This window comes from Lissotriton vulgaris, chromosome 6 (assembly GCF_964263255.1).
Source record: "Lissotriton vulgaris chromosome 6, aLisVul1.2, whole genome shotgun sequence".
Classification (NCBI taxonomy): Eukaryota; Metazoa; Chordata; class Amphibia; order Caudata; family Salamandridae; genus Lissotriton; species Lissotriton vulgaris.
Window position 1 is genome coordinate 309169357 of NC_141694.1, and position 20881 is coordinate 309190237.

Consider the following 20881-nt stretch of genomic DNA (forward strand, 5'->3'; position numbering starts at 1 on the left):
CATAATCCTGTCAGAGCTAACCAAACGGGATCAACCCCTCCGTGTCAAATAGGGATCAGACTCTTTTACAGCCAGCTTCCTGCCATCGGTGAAAGATCGCGGAGCCTTGACCCGGTGGGAAATCCGAATTATCTACAATGGGCGTCATCGGCGAGGGGAAAGAGGTCCAGCCCCTCTTAAGCGCCCATGTCCGAAGTGTCGGCGCTGTGACCGGTGAGGAATAAAAGCCCCAAGCCCTATGTTTGCGGGGTAACCATAGTTCCCTCCAAATATTAATTTATGCAAACCAATTGGTCCATAAAGTTCCAGAGCTTACTGGACATGGACCTGTTCCACTCCACTATGTAGCGGAGGCTGGAAGCTTTGCACCTGATCAGAGGCAATCCCACCCCACCTTGTGCTTTCGAGCAAACCATCTGGGCAAACGGAAGAAGCTACTTCTTCCCACTCAGTATAAACTTATTGGTGAGAACCTGCAATTGTTTGATCTGCTGAGGTGGGAGAGATATTGGATGCAATTGAAAAATATAGAGGATGCGAGGAAGTATGGTCCTTTTCACCGCCCAAACCACACTAGGCGGAGGCGCTAGGCGGAGGTGGGACCAAGCGTCCAGCGCTCTGGTCGTCTGCTCTAGAAGCCCTGTGGAGTTAAGCGTGACCGTGCGGGCAATGGTAGTAGCCAGCCGAATACCAAGATATAATATGTCCTGGTTCGTCCACTGAAACGGAAATTGTAGTTGCATCACCATCATAGCATTGGGGGGAATACCTAGATTTAAGATAACCGATTTCGCCAGGTTAACCTTAAAGCCTGATACATTGCTGAAAGAAGTGAGCTCCGCCAACAGCGCTGGCAGGGTGTTCTGCGGATGCATAAGAGAGAATCACGTCATCTGTGTACAGACTAATTTAATGTATATCCGTGCCAATTTCATCCCTACTATGCGAGAGTCCGCCCTAATCCGCTGAGCCAGAGATAGAGCGCGAATAAAAGTGGGGATAAGGGGGCCCCCTGTCGCGTCCCCCTGGCAACTGGAAAGGAGTGTGACCTACTACCATTGACTCGTACATAAGCCCTGGGAGCGTAATAGATGTAACGAATCAAGTTGATAAAATTCTCTCCAAACCCAAAGCAACGCAGACTTTCAAAGTGGTAGACCCACCCCACTCTGTCAAATGCCTTCTCTTCGTCAATGGCTAACAAGAAGGCCTATCTCTTTGAACGCCGAGTACTGTCTAGGAGGGGGATGAGTTGTTTCGTATTATCGATGCCCTGCCTAGAAGGGATAAAACCAGATTGGTCAGGGTTTGATGAGATCCGGCTTAAGGGGATCGAGGGAGCTGCCAGTATACCAGCAAAAATCTTCGCGTTGAGATTAAGAAGGGAAATGGGTCTATAAGAACCACACTCCAGCGCATCTTTACTAGGCTTAAGAATGACTGAGATCGCCGCCTCTGACTTGGAGGGGGTCACCCTACCCGTCTCCAAGAAAGAGTTAAACAACTTTGTTAAAAAGGTAGCGAGCTCCGAATAAAAAGTAGCCGAAAATCCATCGGATTCCGGGGACTTAACAACCTTCAACTTGGAAATTGCTGAGATAACCTTCTCTATGCCAATGGCCATATCATGCCTATCGGCCGCAGCCTCAGCAGGAGGTGTGATCCCACTGTGACTTAAATATTCACTCTGATCTAGCGCCGGAGGGTCCTGCTCAGAGTATAGAGCACTATAAAATGATCGGAGTGCATCCAGAATGCGATCATCCTAAACCTGCTCTTCCCCCTTTTGGTCACAAATTGACTGTATGAGTGAGGTTTGCGTTTTCGCTCTCCATCTATGTGCTAACATCCTTCCACATTTGTCACTACTAAGGAAGAACCTATGACGAAATCTTAAGAGCGTATTCAGCCCGATCTAGATGTTTAAACATACGCCAGTGATTTTCCAATGCCCTCCAGACCTTTGGAGCCCCGTTCGTTTGTGGATAGACTAAAGCTCTAGGACCTCTTTTTCTAACGCCCCACACTTCTCTTTGCGGAGAGTGTTATGAACCACCGAGATGGCATTCAATTCCCCTCTGGCCATGAACTTAAGCGCTTCCTAGACAGAAGACAAGGAGGAGGAGCCCACATCATTAAGCACTAGATAATCCTTTATTACCCGCCTGAGGCGTTTTGCACAGTCTCTTCAGAGTGTTACAGGGACTCTGAGGCGCCAGCTAGGGGGAAGTTCCTGTGCACGCTGCGCTGGAAGGTGTGTAGCGATAAGAGCGTTATCTGAGAGAGAGAGAGCGAGGTTCTATCGTGGTAGTGTGGAGATAAGGAAAGAGGGAAGCTGTGGAGAGAAAGTGGTCCAATCGTGCATAGGTTTTGTGTGCTGCAGAGTAATACGTGTAGTCCTGTTCGCCAGGATGCTGAGAGCGCCATACATCAATTAACCCATTAACCATTCAGTGCCCCGATTGTTGTGTGTGCTGCTCCGACCTATCAAGTGCGGCGTCCATAACAAGATTCAAATCCCCACCTATCAAGAGCGCTGCATCTGGGAAAGCAAGGACATCTGCGAAGGGGGAGAGAAGGAAGAACTCCTCTGTATTCGGAGCATAGAGGGACGCCACAGTAAGATGAATTTCCTCCCAATGTATTCTAATGGCTAATAAACAACCCTTTATTTCCGCCACAGGCGCTAGAAACTTGCCCAAGAAGCAGGTCCCAAACAGGACAGCTACACCATTCAGTTTAGATGGGCCAGCAGACAAGTACTGCTGTGGGAAGCGTCTTATCACGCATCCGCATAGTATCTTTAGAGAGGAGAAGAGTCTCCTGGAGGAGACTTGTATCCCCTTCGACACTGTCCAAGAGTGACAAAACAGCACCCCTCTTCACCGGGTTGTTCAAACCCCTGACATTGAGGCTTACGATTTTAAGATCTCTTCCCATCCCACGTGTGTAACCCCGATTATAGGTGATGCAGAGTCATAATGATGTCACTTCGCACTGTGATTGGAAAGGTATCTAGCACAGTCATAAAATAACACGGATACGTTGGCTGGTGCGGAATCCCCAAAAGAATTCCCCCAACAACCACGAGACCCCCCCTCCCCCAATGAAGAGTAACAAATTCGCCATCCAAAAAATTTACATACAAAACGGACAAAAGTCCAGACCAACACAGTCTCAAAGGGACATGGCGCAAGGCAGCTACCCAGCCCAAAGCAGGCTAAGTTCATGCCTACCCGCCAGCAGAGAGGTCCTTAACAACAACAGACCAGAACAGCCCTCTGGCAGCCAACAAGGTGACCATCTTTGTCCGTCACAAAATACCTCATGGTACGTCCGGTCGCTCCGTCACTTGCATCAACGATGTAAGGACTGCTCCACGTTCCTTGTTCTGCGCAGCTTGGTCCGGTTTCTGCGCCACGATCCCCTTTCCCACTTTCTGCCAACCTGTCGTGCAACGGTGATTCAGAGTTCTTGGCTGTTCATCTGCTGGTGTTGCAGTGGCACCCTCCAATCCAAGAATCTGTGGCCTCTGCCAGGGAGCAGAGCTGAAGCAGTTTGTCTTTATGCTTAAATATGATGCGAATGGGGTGACCCCATGCGTAGGGTATCCCCTGCTCCCTGAGATACGTCGTCGCCACCTTGAATTTGCATCATTTAATAAGCATTGAGGCCGCTAAATCCTGGAGAATAGCCGGGGACTGACCTCTGAAGTGTAGGGGCTGTGTGTTCCTCGCCTTTCGCACAATACGCTCCTTGTGCTGGAAGTCATGGATACAGGCGAGGATGTTCGGTGGCGGGGAGTTGACACCATGCGGGAGAACCACTGTGTGCACAGGATCCATTTGGATGTCCGTAGTCTCCGGCTCCTCCAAAACCTGACAAAACTGTGCCTCTACATAGCCCCGCAGGTCATCACCTTCTTCCTTCCATGGCACACCCCGGATCCTTACGTTGTTTCCTGCGAGACCGGTTCTCGAGGTCCTCGGCGTGCTCCTGCAAGTCCAAGTGCTGTCCCCCCAGGTGCAGCATGTCTTGCTGTAGTTGATGGAGATCCTCTTCGATGCTAACATTGTGCTCCTCCAACATGGCCACGTGCTTCCCAAGGCTGTCCACATCCCTCCGCACTTCACGCAAATCCACGGCAAGCTGGTCCTTAAAGTCTTGTATGTCCTCTTTAATGGCCACAAACTGCTCTAAGAACGCTTTAGTGGCCGGGGCATCCTAGCCGTCACACAGACTTTGCGTTTTCTCACCGCCCGTAGAGGATGCTGCTGTTCGCTTCAAAAGCATGTCTTTCAGAGCCTTCTCTTTCCAGTGGGGCCGTCGCCATGCTCCTCTAGTCTCACGGGCTTCAATGCCCCAGGAGGGTTTCCACACGTCAGCAGAGGAAAGGGCATCCGAGCAGGAGGCAGCTGCGCTAAAGGCACCAACAGCAGTCCACCAAACAAGCGTGACACCACAAAAGCAAAGGCACGCCCTAAGGACCAACAGCGACCAGTCACTTCCACCAGGGTTGTAGACAGATACGAGGTTCAGGCTCTTCTGGCTCTTCTGTGCCAGCCTACTCTGAAGGGGTGCAGCACTCAACAGGCTCCAGGCCACAGGATCCTCTCATCCCAGGTGCGAATCCTGTGCTCTACTAGGTACCAGAGCCCCACTCTTCCCGTGTTCCCAGGGCAAGGATCCCCGCTCTACTAGAGGTACAGACACCAAGGCATGCCACTGCCGCGCACACTCGTCTGCCATGCAAAATGGCGGCCGACAGATCGGGATGGGGCAGCCAGCACTCTCCCTGCGTCAGGGATGCCTCCGTCCAGGGCGTCACACAGGAGGCAGAGCGTCCTGCACTGATCGCTCCCCTGCAGGCTTCCTCTTAATGCCCTCCTCAGCACCGTCGCGGGAGGCGCGAGCTCAGAGCGCCGCTCCTAAGACTCCCAGCCGCGTAATGGCAGAGGCCACGTAATGGTGGAGGCAACCTCCTGCAGTGCATCTCTTAGCGGCCGACACTAGCAAGAGGATGGACGCCACAGCTGCCGCTCTTTCAGCGCCCCATCGCTTCACCAAACTCTGTCACCAGTCCCCGCTGACACCAACTCGGGGACCCACCTCGATCGAGGACTCGTGGGACTGCAGCTCTGCAAGGCCCTAGACATCACAGAGCTGCTTCCCAGCGATTCATTGAGCTGGAACTTTCCCTGCTGATGCTCGGTGACTCCCGGGTGCCAAACGGAACCAGCACACTACTCACGACTGCAGGAGAGAGGTGCGGGAACAATGCTTTTGTGTGGCGGTGCCGGAGGAAAACAAAACTGCTCCCTACCAAGCCACCATCTTGGCTACGCCCCTCAAGTCACTTTTTGACTCTATTTTTGCAATTTTTTGTCGACATCTTTTGAGTTGTTATGACTCCTGGTGCACAGGGATGTCATCTCAGTGGACTGGTTTCAATCCTTGACTCCTGCCAACAAGCTGATGTCGGTGATGGACCCCCATCTTGTGTGCCTGGAGTGCAACCACAACCCAAAGTCGTGCTCCAACTGCCGGGCCATGGCCCTGAAGGCTTTGTGGGAGCAGTCCCGAAGCGTCTGGAGGCCCGGCAGACGGCTCTGCGCCACCAGAGGTCCCGGTGGAAAGAGGTTGTGGGATCGGTCGCTAAGCCATCACCACTATTCCTCGTCTAAGTCTTTGTCTTCATGTAAGTCGAAGCACAAAAAGAAGGTGATGATGCCCCTTTGCTCTTTGCGTTCTCCCCATCTGTCGCCGTTCGTGATGCAGATGGTAGTCGTCCGGCTCTGCCCGCCCAGCCTGGTGTCAACTCCGAGCCTCCATCCATTTCCGGGAGCCGGAGCGACCCCTGCCCAACCTCCATTCTATTTTTTGGGCAGCCTGAATCCACCGGTGCTCCTTCGGACACCACAGACTCGGCTGGGGGCTCTACCAGCGGCTTTGGCTCCAGTGCCGCAGGGCCCCCAGGGATCCAGGCCCAGATCCGGATCAGGGCAGGTCGACCTCGTGACACTTCCTCTGGCGCAGAATCCATTGGCGACACCTCCGCCCACTCTGACTCCGGTTGTGTCTCCAGCCGATGTCGACACCGGCCTCCCCCTCAATGTGGACACGGAGCCAGACTGACGTCGGGACCGGCGCCGACCTGTACTTTTGTACCCCTGGTCTCCCCTATCGCCCTGAGTGGCTACCGAAGGTGGGTGAGGAGGACTGGGAGGGGTCTGTGGCTCCTCTGGCTGACCAGTTGGAAGAAACGGACAGGAGAGAGGAGTTTGGTGAGGCCAGAGGTCTGAACACTTCTCCAGACCTTGGCATGCTTTCTCCCCCTACCATGGCTACGAAGGAGGGTGCATCATACGCAGTGGCGTTGCGTAGGGCGGCTGAGGCCTTAAACCTCGAGCTTACTACAGTGGAGGTTATGACTAACGTCCTGACCGAGGTGTTTCAACCGACAGTGGCCTCTTCTGAGCCCCTGCTGCCCTTGAATGAGGCCCCACGGACATCTTTTTGGTCACTTGGTCCTAGCCCAACACGGGGGCTCCTGTGGACAAGATGATTGCCCGACTCCACCGCCTGACCCTGGGCGACGCCAATTTCCTCTCCATACATCCGACCCCTGAGCGCTTGGTGGTCCAAGCCTCTACTTCCAAGGGCGCATTCCCTACCGCACCACCTGAAAGGGAATCCCAGGAGCTGGACCATCTTGGGAACAAAATGTCTTCTTCCTCCAGCTTAGGACTGCGGTCGGTGAACACGGCATGTTTCTTGAGCTGTTTCTCCCACTCTGTGTGGAACACGGTCGCGCAGGTGCTACCACAATGCCCGGAGGAGGCCCGGTTGATGCTCTCCCGTTTAGTGGCCAAAGGGAGAGATGTAGCAAAGTTGGCCATCCGATGTGGGCTGGACACCACTGACTCGCTTGGCAGGACAATTTCAACGACAGTAGCCCTTAGACGCTACGCCTTGGTTAGGTCGACTGGCTTTTCGGGTGATGTTCAAGCTACACTTTTGGACATGTACGGTGACAAAGCAGACAACACTTGAGCAATTTAAGGACTCCAGTGCTACGGCCAGATCCTTGGACCTCGCTTCCACCTCGCCCTGCGCAGTCTTCTTTCCACTCCTTTCATGGCTACGGAAGGGGTGCCCCACCATGTTCCACCCAGAGCCTCAGGTCTGCGCAAGCTGTCCAGCCTCTGTGCGGCCGGGGAAGTAGGACCCACTGTCCTGGGTTTGTTAGCCAGCAGGTGGGCCAGTCCACCAGCACCCCCTCTGCAGCAGCCTCCAAGCCCGCCTAGTTTGACCTTTCAGGGCCACCAATCTCCAGTGGGCCGCAGGCTTCCCCAACAACTCCCCCCACTGGCTCAACATCATGTCGGACAGGTGGGTTTTGCAGCTCGTCCGAAAGGGGCTTCTCCCTCCCCTTCGAGAGTACCCCTCCATCCATGCCAGCTCAATTTCATCGCATGTCGGGGGATCACCTGGCCCTTCTCCAACTTGAAGTTACAGCTCTTGGCCAAGGGAGCCATCGAGCGATTTCCTGACCCAGAAGTTTGTCGTGGTTGATTATTGGCACTACCTTCTGGTGCCCATGAAGGAAAAGGATTCAGAAAAGGGGGTGGTGATGAACAGTGTCTGAATTAAGCAGACCACTCTTACCCAGTCCAAGATCAGGGCTTGATCCATCACCGTTTTTTAGCTCACTGCACCATCCCAGCTCAGAACCTGGCTACATGCAAATTAGTCTGTCCCTGGCCCAGTGCATCATGGGAACAGGGCAGACCAGACTACCAAGCCAATTCTTAAACTGGGAAGGAAACAAGCTTCCGGGGACCGGTTTCTGGCATTTCAGCCGTCTTCGGCCCGGCTTGCTTGAATCCTGATGGTGCAATGAGCAAGGGACTCACATCTGAGTATACCCTTCCACGCTTATGGTGGACAAAATGATTCAGAAAAGGGGGTGGTGATGAACAGAGTGTCTGAATTAAGCAGACCACTCTTACCCAGTCCAAAGATCAGGGCTTGATACATCACCGTTTTTTGCTCACTGCACCATCCCAGCTCAGGACCTGGCTACATGCAAATTAGTCTGTCCCTGGCCCAGTGCATCATGGGAACAGGGCAGACCAGACTACCAAGCCAATTCTTAAACTGGGAAGGAAACAAGCTTCCGGGGACCGGTTTCTGGCATTTCAGCCGTCTTCGGCCTGGCTTGCTTGAATCCTGATGGTGCAATGAGCAAGGGACTCATATCGGAGTATACCCTTCCACGCTTATGGTGGACAAAATGATTCAGAAAAGGGGGTGGTGATGAATTGGCTTGGTAGTTTAGTCTGCCCTGTTCCCATGATGCACTGGGCCAGGGACAGACTGATTTGCATATAGCCGGGTTCTGAGCTGGGATGGTGCAGTGAGATAAATAACGGTGATGGATCAAGCCCTGATCTTTGGACTGGGTAAGAGTGGTCTGCTTAATTCAGACACTCTGTTCCTCACCACCCCCTTTTCTGAATCATGAAGGAAAAGGGCCAGCGTCCTATCTTGGGTCTCGAACGTCAACCGCTTCCTCCGGAAGGAGAAGTTCAAAATGTTGACACTGGCTCAGGTCCTCTCTGCCCTCGACCCTGGAGACTGATGGTAGCATTGGACTTGCAGGACGCTTATTTTTATATCCCCATCCTGCCGGCCCATCGGCGTTACCTACGGTTCACGGTAGGCCACAAGCACTTTCAGTTCACCGTGCTCCCCTTTGGCCTTACGAGCGCCCCTCTGGTGGTCACGAAGGTGATGGCCGTGGTTGCAGCTCATCTGCACAGATCAACAGATCCGCTCCCCTGAAGCGCATTAACCCTTTCTTTTGAACTCTGAATATGAACCCATTCCTGTGGACTCTCTACTTTTTGAAGTCGCTCAAGATCCACCATGCCATACCTCTCATTGGATTAGACCCTCTAGCGAGCAGGGGACCCACGCTCGCCCTACATTCTATCCCCCCATTCTAAGAGAACATCCTTCCATCTGTGGCCCTCGTCTCCCTCCTCTTCACCTCCGCCCTGATGAAGGTGTAGCCCGCCCGTGGCCATACACCGAAACGCGCGTCAGTGTTTGTTCCACCTTTGGAACCCCAAAAAAATCCTTCTGTGGGACTTCATGCCATCTGTCCCACGTCCATCCTATACATCTATGGCAACTGTGTGAAGCAAAGTGTGAATGACCATGAATGATTGTGTGTGTGTGTGTTGGTGACATGAACTGTGGGAATATGGGCCTTGTTTAGAAAAAAAACTCTCCTACTCTACCTTTTATTGTATATTTATAATTGTCATTGTTGAATATATTTGTCCATAACTATGAAATGCTAAATGAAAATAAGAAAAAATGAATCGCAATAATTTATAATAAACTGTTTTGATAAAATGTATGTTGTAATGTATCTGTGAGATATATCCTTTTAGGGTTCAGAGTGATGTGTAGTCTTTTGGACCTATTGTAGGCCTTCCATCTAAACCTCTGGGCAGGTTCCTTTCCCTGTTTTGATAAGGCCGACCTCCTGCATTTGTTTGGGTTCACCATAAACGTGCCGAAGTTACACCGGATTCCTTCTCAGAAGCTCCTTTTCATCGAAGTGGTTCTGGACACAGCGCAGTTTCTGACTTATCCTCCCGAGCAGCAAGTCCGGGATATTCGAGCTATGATTCCGATCTTTCAACCTCTATCCCGGGTTTCGGTTGGAATGACCCTGAGGCTACTGGGCCTCATGCATCCTGCTGGTGGACTATGCCAGGTGTCATATGCGGGCTCTGCAGTGGGACCTTAAGTTCCAGTGGGCACAGCATCAGGGGAATCTTTCCAATTGCGTCCAGATCTCATCAATTGCAGTGGTGGCTAACGAACCAGGATTGGGTCAACGGCAGGTCCCGCTCCTTTCGCCAGCCAGTGTTCCTAGGGGTGCGTCGGCCACATGGGAGAGGCGGAGATCAGAGGCTCAGTGTCTCCGGCAGGGTCCAGGCTCCACATCAACCTTCTGGAGCTTCTGGCGATCCGTCTTGCACTGAAGGCATTCCTTCCTTTGTCGAAGGGAGAGTAGTGCAGGTGTTCACAGACAACACCACGGCCATGGAGCACTGCAACAAACCGGGCGGGCTGGGATCGTCGACCCTATGTCAGGAAGCACTTTGTCAATGGAAGTGGCTGGAACATCAGGGCATGTCCCTGGTGGGTCAGCACCTGCAGGTTCTCTGAACGCCAGAAATTACTAACTCAGCCGCCGGTGCATGATGGATCACGAATGGAGTCTTCACTCTGAGGTGGTGCAAGGTCTCTTTCAGTGGTAGGGAGAGCCTTGGTTACATCTATTTGCCACTGAAGAGAGCGCGCATGTCAGCAGTTCTGCGCGTTGGAATTTCGAAGGTGGCACTTGCACTGTGCCCCTTTTCGTCGCAAGTGGAGTTGCGGTCTTCCATATGCCTTTCTGCCTATACCACTTCTATCCAGAGTGATGAAGAAGATCAAGCGTGACTGGGCCCAAGTCATTCTTGTGGCCCCAGACTGGGCACGAAGAGTCTGGTATGCCGAGCTCTTGCACATGGCCATCGATCCTCTGATCAGATTGACCCTTCAGGAGGATCTTCTGTGGCAGCAGCAGGGGACGGTCGTCCACCCGAACCTGTCCAGCCTCCACCTCCTTGCTTGGAGATTGAGTGGCGACAGTTGACAGCTTTTGACCTTCCTCACAAAGTCTCTAACGTTATCTTGGCAGCCAGGCGTTCCTCCAGCAAAACTGTATACGCCTGTAGATGGAACAAGTTTGTGGCATATTGCACAGCAAAGGCTATGGATCCCTTTCTGCTCCCCTTTAAGAGGTTCTCCTCTTCATTCTTTCTTTGGCCCAGCAGGGCTCTGCTCTGGGCACTCCTCCTGATCAGCATTCTCATTTCAAGTCCCTGATTGTAAATCCCTTCCTTAAGGGCATTACTCACTTGTTTCCTCCAATTTCTTTCGTAATGCCCCATTGGGACTTGAACCTGGTTCTGACCTACCTTATGTGCGCTCCTTTCGAGCTGCTACATAACTGTCCTCTCAGACTTCTGACCCTTAAAACTGCCTTTCTGGTCACCATCACCTCTGCTCGCAGGGTGAGTGAGCTTCAGGTTCTTTCTTTCAAACCTCCTTTCCTGGCTGTTCCTCCGGACAAAGTTGTCCTTCGCACTAGGCCTTCTTTCCTTCCAAAAGTGGTTACCTCTTTCCACGTATGACAGACCGTCACTTTGACCACCTTTTTCCTGCCTCTGCACTCTTCTAAAGAGGAGGAGAGGCTCAACCGTCTGGATCCAAACCGTGCTATTTCATTATGTATGGATCGCACAAAACAATTCCGGGTGGATGACCAGCTCTTTGTTGGCTATGTGGGCGCCAAGAAAGGTCGGGCCGTGCAAAAACGAACCATCTCTCGATGGTTCGTTGTTTGCATAAAAATCTGCTATTCCTTCGCAAAAAAGGAACCTCCATTGGGGTTGCGTGCCTATTCCACCAAGGTGACGGCAGCTACTACTGCTTTGGGACGTGGAGTCCCCCTTCATGACATCTGCCAGGTAGCTACGTGGGCTTCATTGCACACGTTTACCAAAAACTACTGCCTGGACAGCCAAGTCCGGAGAGACTGCCCATTTGGCCGTTCAGTTCTCCAAGACTTTCTGGTGTGAACTTAGTTCGGAAACCCACCTCCGGGGTTGGTATTGCTGAGGTATCTATTCTAAGGTGTGGAATCCATAACTCTCTTTCAGATGAACGTTACTTATATTTGGTAATAATATGTCTGTAAGAGACATAGATTAGTTATAATTACCTCACTGCCCCACCCATCCTCCCCGTTCTGTGAACTGACTTCTAGGGTAAGGGACTTCCCTAAAGGGCCCTAGTTTTGTGCACCAGTGGTCAGTGTCTTGCATGGCTCTGCGCTACTGGCGTGGAATGTCGTGTAAAGAACTGACATCAGCGCGCAGGGATGGCGTCTAAGTAGATACCGCTACGTCATTCCGACGACAAACGCACGATAGACGCCACCTACAGATGTGCAGGGGTACTGCTCAAGAAAAATTCTCCGGATCCAGTCTGACACCAGTGTGTAATTCTAAGGTGAGGAATTCATAACTAATCTGTCTCTTACACATGAACCGTTAACAAAGGTAATTAACTTGTTCGTCTCGCCTAGGCAATGCATGCGCTGCCTCGAAGAAAGATGTAGTATCTAGATATAGGTTTTAAAAAAAATGGTGCTGCATGCCTAAATACTTATAGCTTGTAGGTATGCTTACAGCTGCTTCTCTGATCTCATCTGTAATTCCTCTTTTGACGTCCTCTAGGCAGAGCTGAAGCTGTGTTTGTGCCCAGTGGAAATTCCTCATTCTTAGTTTTCTACATTGTGCTGCCAGCTGCTTCTCTGGACGAATCTGTAATTCCTCATTCTAAGTCCTCTACACAGGCTGCTAGCTGCATCTCTGGTCTAATTGGTAATTCCTAATTCTTAGTCCTCTAGACAGTGCTGCAGCTACTTCTTCCTTCCTGTTAGTAATTCCTCATTCTGCGTCCCCTACACAGTGCTGTTAGCTTCTTCTCTGGTACTGTCAGCAATTCCTCATTCTATCTCCTCTAAACAGTGCTGCTGCTGTGTCTCTGTTCCCAGTGGTAATTCCCCATTCTTAGTCCTCTAGACAGTGCTGCAGCTGTGCCACTAAACTCCAAACCAAAACACATAGGTAAAATACATTGTCATTTACACCAATAGCTCTAACTCTAAAAAAAAATGTGAGACCTGTTACATTGCAAATGCTTATCCTTGTAAGAATGTTTATATGGATTAAGTGCGCCTTGGATAGGTGGAGCATTGTTTGTTTCAATGACTCATGTAGCCTTGTGCTGTAGTGTTATGTCTGGGCAGATGATCAGACAAAACAGAGAAAGTAATTAATCATCTGAGCTCTGTTTCCTCCACTCGGATCCTGCATGGAATTAATTGCTGATCACTGCAGACTACTTACTATTTTTTTCTCAGTGTTTTGCCTAATGCCTTCCAGAGCCATCAATTACTTCCCCCCTGCTTGGTGGGATGAGCCCCTCAGTTCTGTGATCTTTCAAAGCGAAACCATCTCAGCAGGTACTTCAGTTGCTCTCTGTAACATTGGGGATACCGGATCGTAGTCAAGCTATTGCTTTGAATGCACGTTCTAGCCAAGAATTTTCATAAAGCAACACAATGGAATGACCATACAGGGCAACCATATGGTTGCAAAGAAAATACCGGCTGGAGCAATCTAGGTCCTGGTATTGTAGACTGTTCTGCAGCAGAAGGCGGGTCAGCAGGGAGGACTAAAGCATCTCTGACAGGATGCAGCCTGTCAGGATATTAGAGGGAAGTGTTGGATAGAATACCACACAGCAGCATGGTAAGTAAGGAATATGGTGGTGTCAAATGAATGGTCTAGACCCGTAGAAGGCTTGCCTGTGGGTCAGTTAGCTGATGCCACACTGTTCGAGCCTGTAGACCACAGATGGAGAAAAGTTGTTGTCGGAACAGGTGTGGATAGAGTAGGGTGAGCACGAATATATGTTGCCCCTGATGAGGTTAGTAGAATGCAGTTCATTGTTCTGTGTCATTGCGTACAGGAAGACAGGAGAGGATGGCTAATGTGGCATTCGTTTTTTTGATGCATAAGGATTTATTAAAGTGAGAAGCGTAAGGTTGGCATTCTTTGCAGTAAATAAGGGAAGGACATTGGAGCACACTTGTGCAAAAAGGTCAGTGCAGAATCTTAGGAGAAAAGAGCTACCATTTATAAGTCCTCAATGAGACATTCCAGTGTGCAGTAGCTTGGAACAAGTTTGTGATTATGGCGAGTAGGTCCTCTCTGAGTCAGAGAAGAGACTTTAAAAAGACGTATCTGAAAGCACGATGAGCTGGGTCTTATTGGCCACGCTGATGGTGACACGATTTAGGATGCCGTAGAAGGGTGAGTAAACCGGGAAGTTCAGGAGGTTGAGATGAAAAGTCAAGCTGAGGAGAATAGAAGAAATGAGAAGAAGAATATTACAAGTGCAGAAGAAAATACAAAAAGCCCAGCGATGGCTTTAGTGGTTGGGCAAAGATAAAGGGGTCTCCTGTGAGACATCAATGGGCTTGAAGCATCACAGATGGTGCAGCAAAATATCTAGGTTAAAACTTGGAGGACATATTGGCAGTGCTGGTTGAGTTGTTGAAACTGCGAAAGGATAGACCACATTCACTGTTCAAATTAAGTGGGTGTAATGGGAGTGGAGTGACAGACCCTTTCATATATTATGGAGGACACTTTTGGGAGTTGAAGGTATGGGGAAATAGGATCAGAGAAGAGTTAGAACTACAAGGGTTTTTACATAGGGGACATGATTACGAGTGGGACAGAGAAAAGATGGCGATACTCCAAAAGGAGAAGGCAGAGGGACATATGCCGGTGATGAAGAAGAGCCCCACTCGATCTCCAGAATTAGTGACCGACAGCTAGGGGTATCGAATGTTATGTTACAAGTTATTGTTTCATGTTCTTGTAAAATCGTCAGAATGTTGTGTCAACAACTAAAAATGAAATGTGGGGGAAAGCTAAATACATCAACATTGCTTAATCACACACCTCTAACCTTTTAGTACAGCTCATTGACTGTTATTCATCCGGGTTACAGCGTGACATTTCAGTTTAGACTGATATTTGCAGCCATGTAATGCTCCCCACATATCAGTATTCCAGTAGGCCTCAGCGCGGATATCTGCTTTTCGGCATCTCTCCCCACCAGCCTTTCAGCATCTTAGCCCGGGCCCTCTTGCTGCCTGGAGTGTTTCATACCACGGAACTTGTACAGGGTCAGCTTGCGTGCAGATCTCAAACTACCTTAACACACTGCTACGGAATAGAAACAGCCTTCTCAAGCTTTGCATTGTGAGCAACAGAAATGTATGATTGTCGAACACCTAATCTTTGTTAGCCTACAGAAATAAGCAAGGTACCTGGGTAAACGGAAGCATAATCCTAGCCCCTTACACTTCTGTCATACACTCCAATTCATTCAGTACATCATAACCATGTGAAGCTGCATCGAGGGTTGTGAAACATTACAAATATCAACAAAAATAAATGCCCCTGTGACAGTATAGTCGATATTAACTATGCGTTCAACCTTTAAGCCTGCTCTCTTTCATTCTATGCAGTCTTTTTACTCTAAGGGCGTAGAATATGGGAGTAATCTTCATGGTTTTTCAATTGCAAGATAGCTTTTTTTTTTTCTCTTTCTTTTTTTTTTAACATAACTCATAATGCCCCACTGTTGCTTTTTTAAGTGTTGCGAATACCAGGTGTTAGAACTCCATTTTAATCAAATTCAATGATAACGACTTCTTAAGAATGGAATGATCAGCTGTCTGCTGGGATTCAAACTTCCGACCTGCAGATCACCGCATTTTACAGCAGCAAACTTTGAACTCCCCAAGTTATCTTGCTGATTGGAAGGAGGTGATTAACTGGGGTGAGGGGAGGGGGGTTGTAAGTAGTTTGGAGCGAAGCAAGTGGAGCAATCTGGACAGATTGTACTAAAAAAAATTCTGTGTGGTTGTTTAAATTGCTAAGACAATGCAAGTTATACTTTGAAAGGGTGTTAGTTTTGTTGGTTACAGGCTTACAATGAGGGGTTTTATATAAGTCAGCCAAGGCCCAGAGTACCAACAGATTCTTCGGTAGCACAATGTCTCCATCTGTATTCGAGACCAACGGGTTGGGAGGCAGCTCTGCTTTGGTAAGTGGGCAGGCTTGTTAGCTGATTGATAGGTGGAAGTGAGGAAACCCGGTTTCTTTCAGTAGGCAGCCCTGGAATAATGAAAGGGCAGGTGAGCAAACAACTTCTGCACCAATCGTGCACATGGCTCCTGACTGCTACTTCCAAGAGAGGAAAGGATCAATTGTAACTGTAGAGAGTAACATGGACAGCTGGCCCAGTGTGGCAGTGGAAGGTACAGAGAAGGAATAATGTCCGGCCCGCCTTAGATGTTGCATATTTGAAGTAGTTAGGGAGCTTATAAAGACAGTGAAGTAGTAGTTTGTCAGTTGGGCGGATTTATGGTCGTATATAAGGCAGTGTGATTTTGCAGGGTCTTTTGTCTGGAGTTGCAAATGGTAAGCTGGTCTTTGGCTCAGTCATTTGCTTATCCTTCAAGGGACTTCGCCAGACAGCAGGCAAATGTAGTTGGCTGTCTGCCAGCACTGTGGGAAGAGATGTCCTGTAGCAGCCCTCTACTGCTTCAGTCACAGCGACAGCAACATTTGGAGAGGAAAAAGTATTATAGTCCCTTTTCCCATCCCCTGTATTTGGTAGTGGTTAGTTGAACCGGTTGAAAGTATGATAAACTTTTATGAGCGCCAATAATACAAATATGCCATGTACTTGCCTGCATATATCTAATTGTATCACATTGTATCGACTCATAGTTAAATACAATAGCCAATTAAAACAGTATGTAACATGGCCAGCTGTGAATAACTAGCCAGGTCTAATTTTCTTGTCACCATAGAGAAAACCAAGTATACATCTATGCGCATACATTTTGAGCATGCACATGAACCCAGGCTGGTTAATTAAAATGTCTGAAATAACAAACATCCACATTTAGGTAAGCCCTTTCTAGTTAACTCCTTAACAAAGAGTATTCTGTACAAGCTGTAGGCTCGTGTCTCAGCAGGTTGAACGCTAGGAGGATTCAGCCGCTCATTCTCTGTGGTTTATATATTGAAAAGCTTTGGGCCCGTTAACCACACCTGTCATGAGCAGTATAGCAAAGCAAAATAATGCTGATATAAAACACATTATAATTTTGAGAGATGGAAATTTGCATACATACTCAGAATTTCTGGCTATGAAACTACATGTAGTTACATAAAACGTAAACCCGTTTAGTACTACATTTTTGCTGGAAATGCATCTCTGCATACATTTTGGGCATTTTCGTGCAAAAACGCAATCGTCCCACATAGCAGCCTCTCGCTTTCTAGAACTTTGTGTTTTCCCCATGCGCCCACTGTAAATTTTTACCACAAATGGACCTTTTAAAGGATTTTGGCCTGTGGCCGCATTCCTCTATTTTGTCCCGGAACACCTTGGTGAGTTGCAATATCCATTGTGTAGCAGGTGGGTACTTTATCCCATATATAATTGATGTGCTATGGGCACCAAACACCCTGGGACCCTGTGCCACCGCACCTGCTGCACTATTGACTGCTGCGTTCCAGTTCATTGCCTATGGTTCTTCCACGCTCATCAGAGCTTACAATCTGCTAGCATTTAACACAACCAGGCAACTGTAGCAGACTCATCTAAAGTTACAACTTACCACCTTCATGATTCATTGGACACACCTCCATCACGTGCTCAGACCAAAGCTACCGACCTTCATGTCTCTAAATGAATCTTTAAATTAAAAAAACAGAATTGCCTGATCTACACAGCCTGGTGACACCACTTGTTAGTAATGGTGCTTTATAAAAATGTTTTCAATTCAAATTGGTTTTTTATTCTTTAATGAGTAATAATTGAATTATTTATTTTATTAAAAAGTTCACTGTAACTTCATGTAAAAGCGAGTCTGGTAACATGGTAGTTTAACCTCTTATCTTGCCCTTACAGATTGAAATACCTCCAGGCGATTGGAATTGGGAAGCACCAGTTTGAACTCCATGAGTTTTGTACAGTGTTCATGTTGGATCTTGTTTGCAAATAAATTGCACAGCATTGTGTCCAAATGCTTTAACCGCAGCTCTGCTAGAGACCTATCGTCTTCTACACACTGATCAGTTATTCATGTAAAACTGTTAAGGATCGAAGAAAGATGGAAGGCTGCAACAGAAAGAAAATGTTTTGTAGCACTGCAGCAGTTTATGGAAAGAAGTTAATCTGTAACAACATTCAAGAGTGTAACAGCACTTGAAGTTTTGAGAGAATGCACTTTAATGCCAAGCTGCATTTTCACAGATTTTTTTTTAAGGTAGGATATCCTAATGTAAACCTAAATCTGGAATATGAGTATTTATATTTATCTCACCCAGTTTTTGTGATAAATGTATTCAGAAAACCGGGAAAACCAAAATGATTGTGTTCCTCTTTTATGAATTCGACTCATCAGGTAACTGGCAAATGACTTGTAAACTTGGTCGCTTTGTATGCCTTTTATTGTAACCAGCAATTCGATTGAAATTTCCCTTTGGCCTTTTAAAAGGAAAAATATTACATTCAGTTGGAATTGTGAAATTTTGACAAATGCACATTCTAATATTTTCATTTTCTCCATCTATCACATACTTTACACTATGCGGAGTACCATAATTAAATTGCTTGTTGCCTTATTGTGTTAAATCAATTAAAGCGTCTGAGTAGTGGAAAACCATTTATCCACCAGCGTTGTGTTTTTTATTGCATCCATATTCGAAGAATAGGAATATATTCAATTGGATAAATCTTCACTGAGAGGCTCTGCGTGTTTTGCTGTGCTCTTGGGAATTCTGGGCTCTTTAGATTGCATGCTGTCAAAGAATAGCAAGCAGCTTTGCCTAATGCCATCACTGCTGCCATTTCTTAAGTTCTTTTCCTCCGATTAGAGGTTTTCTTTACTGTTCTTTTGATGTGTCAGATAATTAAATTCTTAATATTATGCTGCCAAAATGTACTTGATAGACACAAAGCGCTGTATCTGCGATTTTTGGACAATAGTCTATAAAGATCCCGGAGGTTCTCCGACTCATTATTTCCTGGAAAGAAGCGGTTAGACCCAACTTGAGGGCACTCCTGTTAATTTCTCCCTTAAAAAGATCAGCTGTAACTTGGGGGTACCATTGGGTCTCGCTGTCAGCCACCTTTCCACAACAAGGAACTGCTTATGTAATGTTTCTTTGACTCCTCCATGTGACACCCTTGCGACTCTAGCCATGTACGAGTGCCCAACGAATGTAGCTCAGTGAACCTTTTAGGTGTAACTGCAGCTCAAGTGATGTCCCCACAGATCCATGTGTTCCACTGTGCATTTATAGACCATGAAATAGGCAATCGTAAGGCTGTTCACTAATCCAAAAGAACAAACATAGCCAGCGGATAACCAAAAACCATTTGCTTGGGGAGTAGCTTTTAATGCTTGTTCATGAGACTCACAATATACTTACTGATGGTCGTGAGTGGCAGTAGGAGGTTGATGCGAATTGCATTTGGCGCATTCCTAAGTGACAACTGCCAGACCCAAGAAACCACCCTCCATTCCCTGCCCCACCCAGAAATGCTTTATTGCAGTGTTATCCATGAGGCCGAGCTGTATTGGAAGAATCTAAAGTTGTCTTGTTGGGGTTTTTGCTTGGCAAGAAAGGAATTGTGATCCTCTGAGATGCATTATTTTTTCTGGTCCTCCTTTTCCCTGATGACAAGAAAGCTAACACAACTATTAACAGGTGACATTTCTTATAGCTGTATTTTTGCAGTTAGGAAATGTAAGTCATACAGGTTCCACACACACGTTGTGCTCATTCAATCAGGGCCAACTGAGAATTGGTGGTTTTTCAGCTGCATATACCAGCTCAATAATTTGTAAGGCAGCCACATTGGAGTAAAATCATGCTTTGTGTAGGCATTATCCACTACACTCCTATTGGGAATTTCTTTCTTGTCCATGAAGTTCTTCACAATTTGTTTTTTCTTTAAGCTTGGTAAGCATTATTTGTCGGCATCTGCTGGGTCATTTAACTTGTAATTTATTCCATTTACCGATCCTTGTATTATTACTCTAGCTCTCCCACGGCCATAAAATCACACTACAGACCTCCTGTACGCATATGTTGTTCATTGGCTGACAAGTCTGAAGAAGCATGTTCAAAGTGTCTTGGAACAGTTGATGAGAAATGCGTGTGATTTGTGGAGTCTGATAGGCACACAGACATACCCACATGTTCAGTCTTCATTCCGTTTAAAGCTGCAACCTCTTTTGGTGGTCTGTTATGAACCGGACTATGGCAGCAGCATTCCCAACTAGTTGTGAATAAAGAAGATGTTGACTAAGAGCGTCATATTAACCAAGGAAATCTTTTCTAGTTAAGACTTTGAAGAAGTTATTTCATGCCATCTCCCTAAAAGGGACATTGAAAGAGGATGCTCTAAGGAAACCATAATCTCAAGAGTGTGGCTAGGAAACATTTCAGATGTTACTAAAATGTTGTTCATTCAGGGGGTTTAACAGAAAGGGATCCCTGTTCTAGTAAAATGTATTCTGAATATTCCGTGCCGGGGTTTTTCGGCCAAAACCTTTCTGCGAATATTCTCCGGGAGGTACTGTGGTTTTTTCCCTTCATTGCCCTAATTGGGCAGGATGGTTGAGGAGGCGCAAAATGTCAGTGATACTAACAGTAGGGGGTGGTGAGAGAACATTTTAAACCAAGCTCCTGCCCCTCCTGGAAGGGTATCCTGCCCAAATAGTAATATTTTAGTCTTATCTGGGTTACACTGCAGGCTATTAGCTTTCAACCAGTCAAGCAGAGCCATCATGCAATGAGCAAATGCGACACTTAAGTTGGTAGCATCCAATCAATACCCCAGAGAAGCGGTGTTGACCATCAATAGATATGCTGAAGCCTAACTCTTCCGCCCCCTTATGATCCCCTCGGGATTGAAGGTTTTACAATTATATGCTGGTATAGACCATTGCGACCCTGCCCCCTCTCCTTCCCACTCTTTATAGATGCTGATATACATTGGACTTGGGAATGGCAAAATGAAGGTCAGTACAGGAGACCTGGTTCATCCAAGTTTCTGTTCAGAAAAGCCCATC

The 20881-nt window shown here is 47.9% G+C and overlaps 1 protein-coding gene across 1 annotated transcript in view; it reads left to right on the plus strand.

The window, feature by feature from the left end:
• The window catches only part of E2F6 (E2F transcription factor 6), a 183472-nt gene extending 165005 nt beyond the window's left edge, over positions 1-18467 (plus strand). The window contains exon 7 of the mRNA XM_086926331.1: positions 17707-18467. Within this exon, the coding sequence (XP_086782457.1) occupies positions 17707-17711 (5 nt within the window). The 3' untranslated portion in view covers positions 17712-18467. The remainder of the gene's footprint in view (positions 1-17706) is intronic.
• The last annotated feature ends 2414 nt before the right edge of the window (positions 18468-20881 follow it).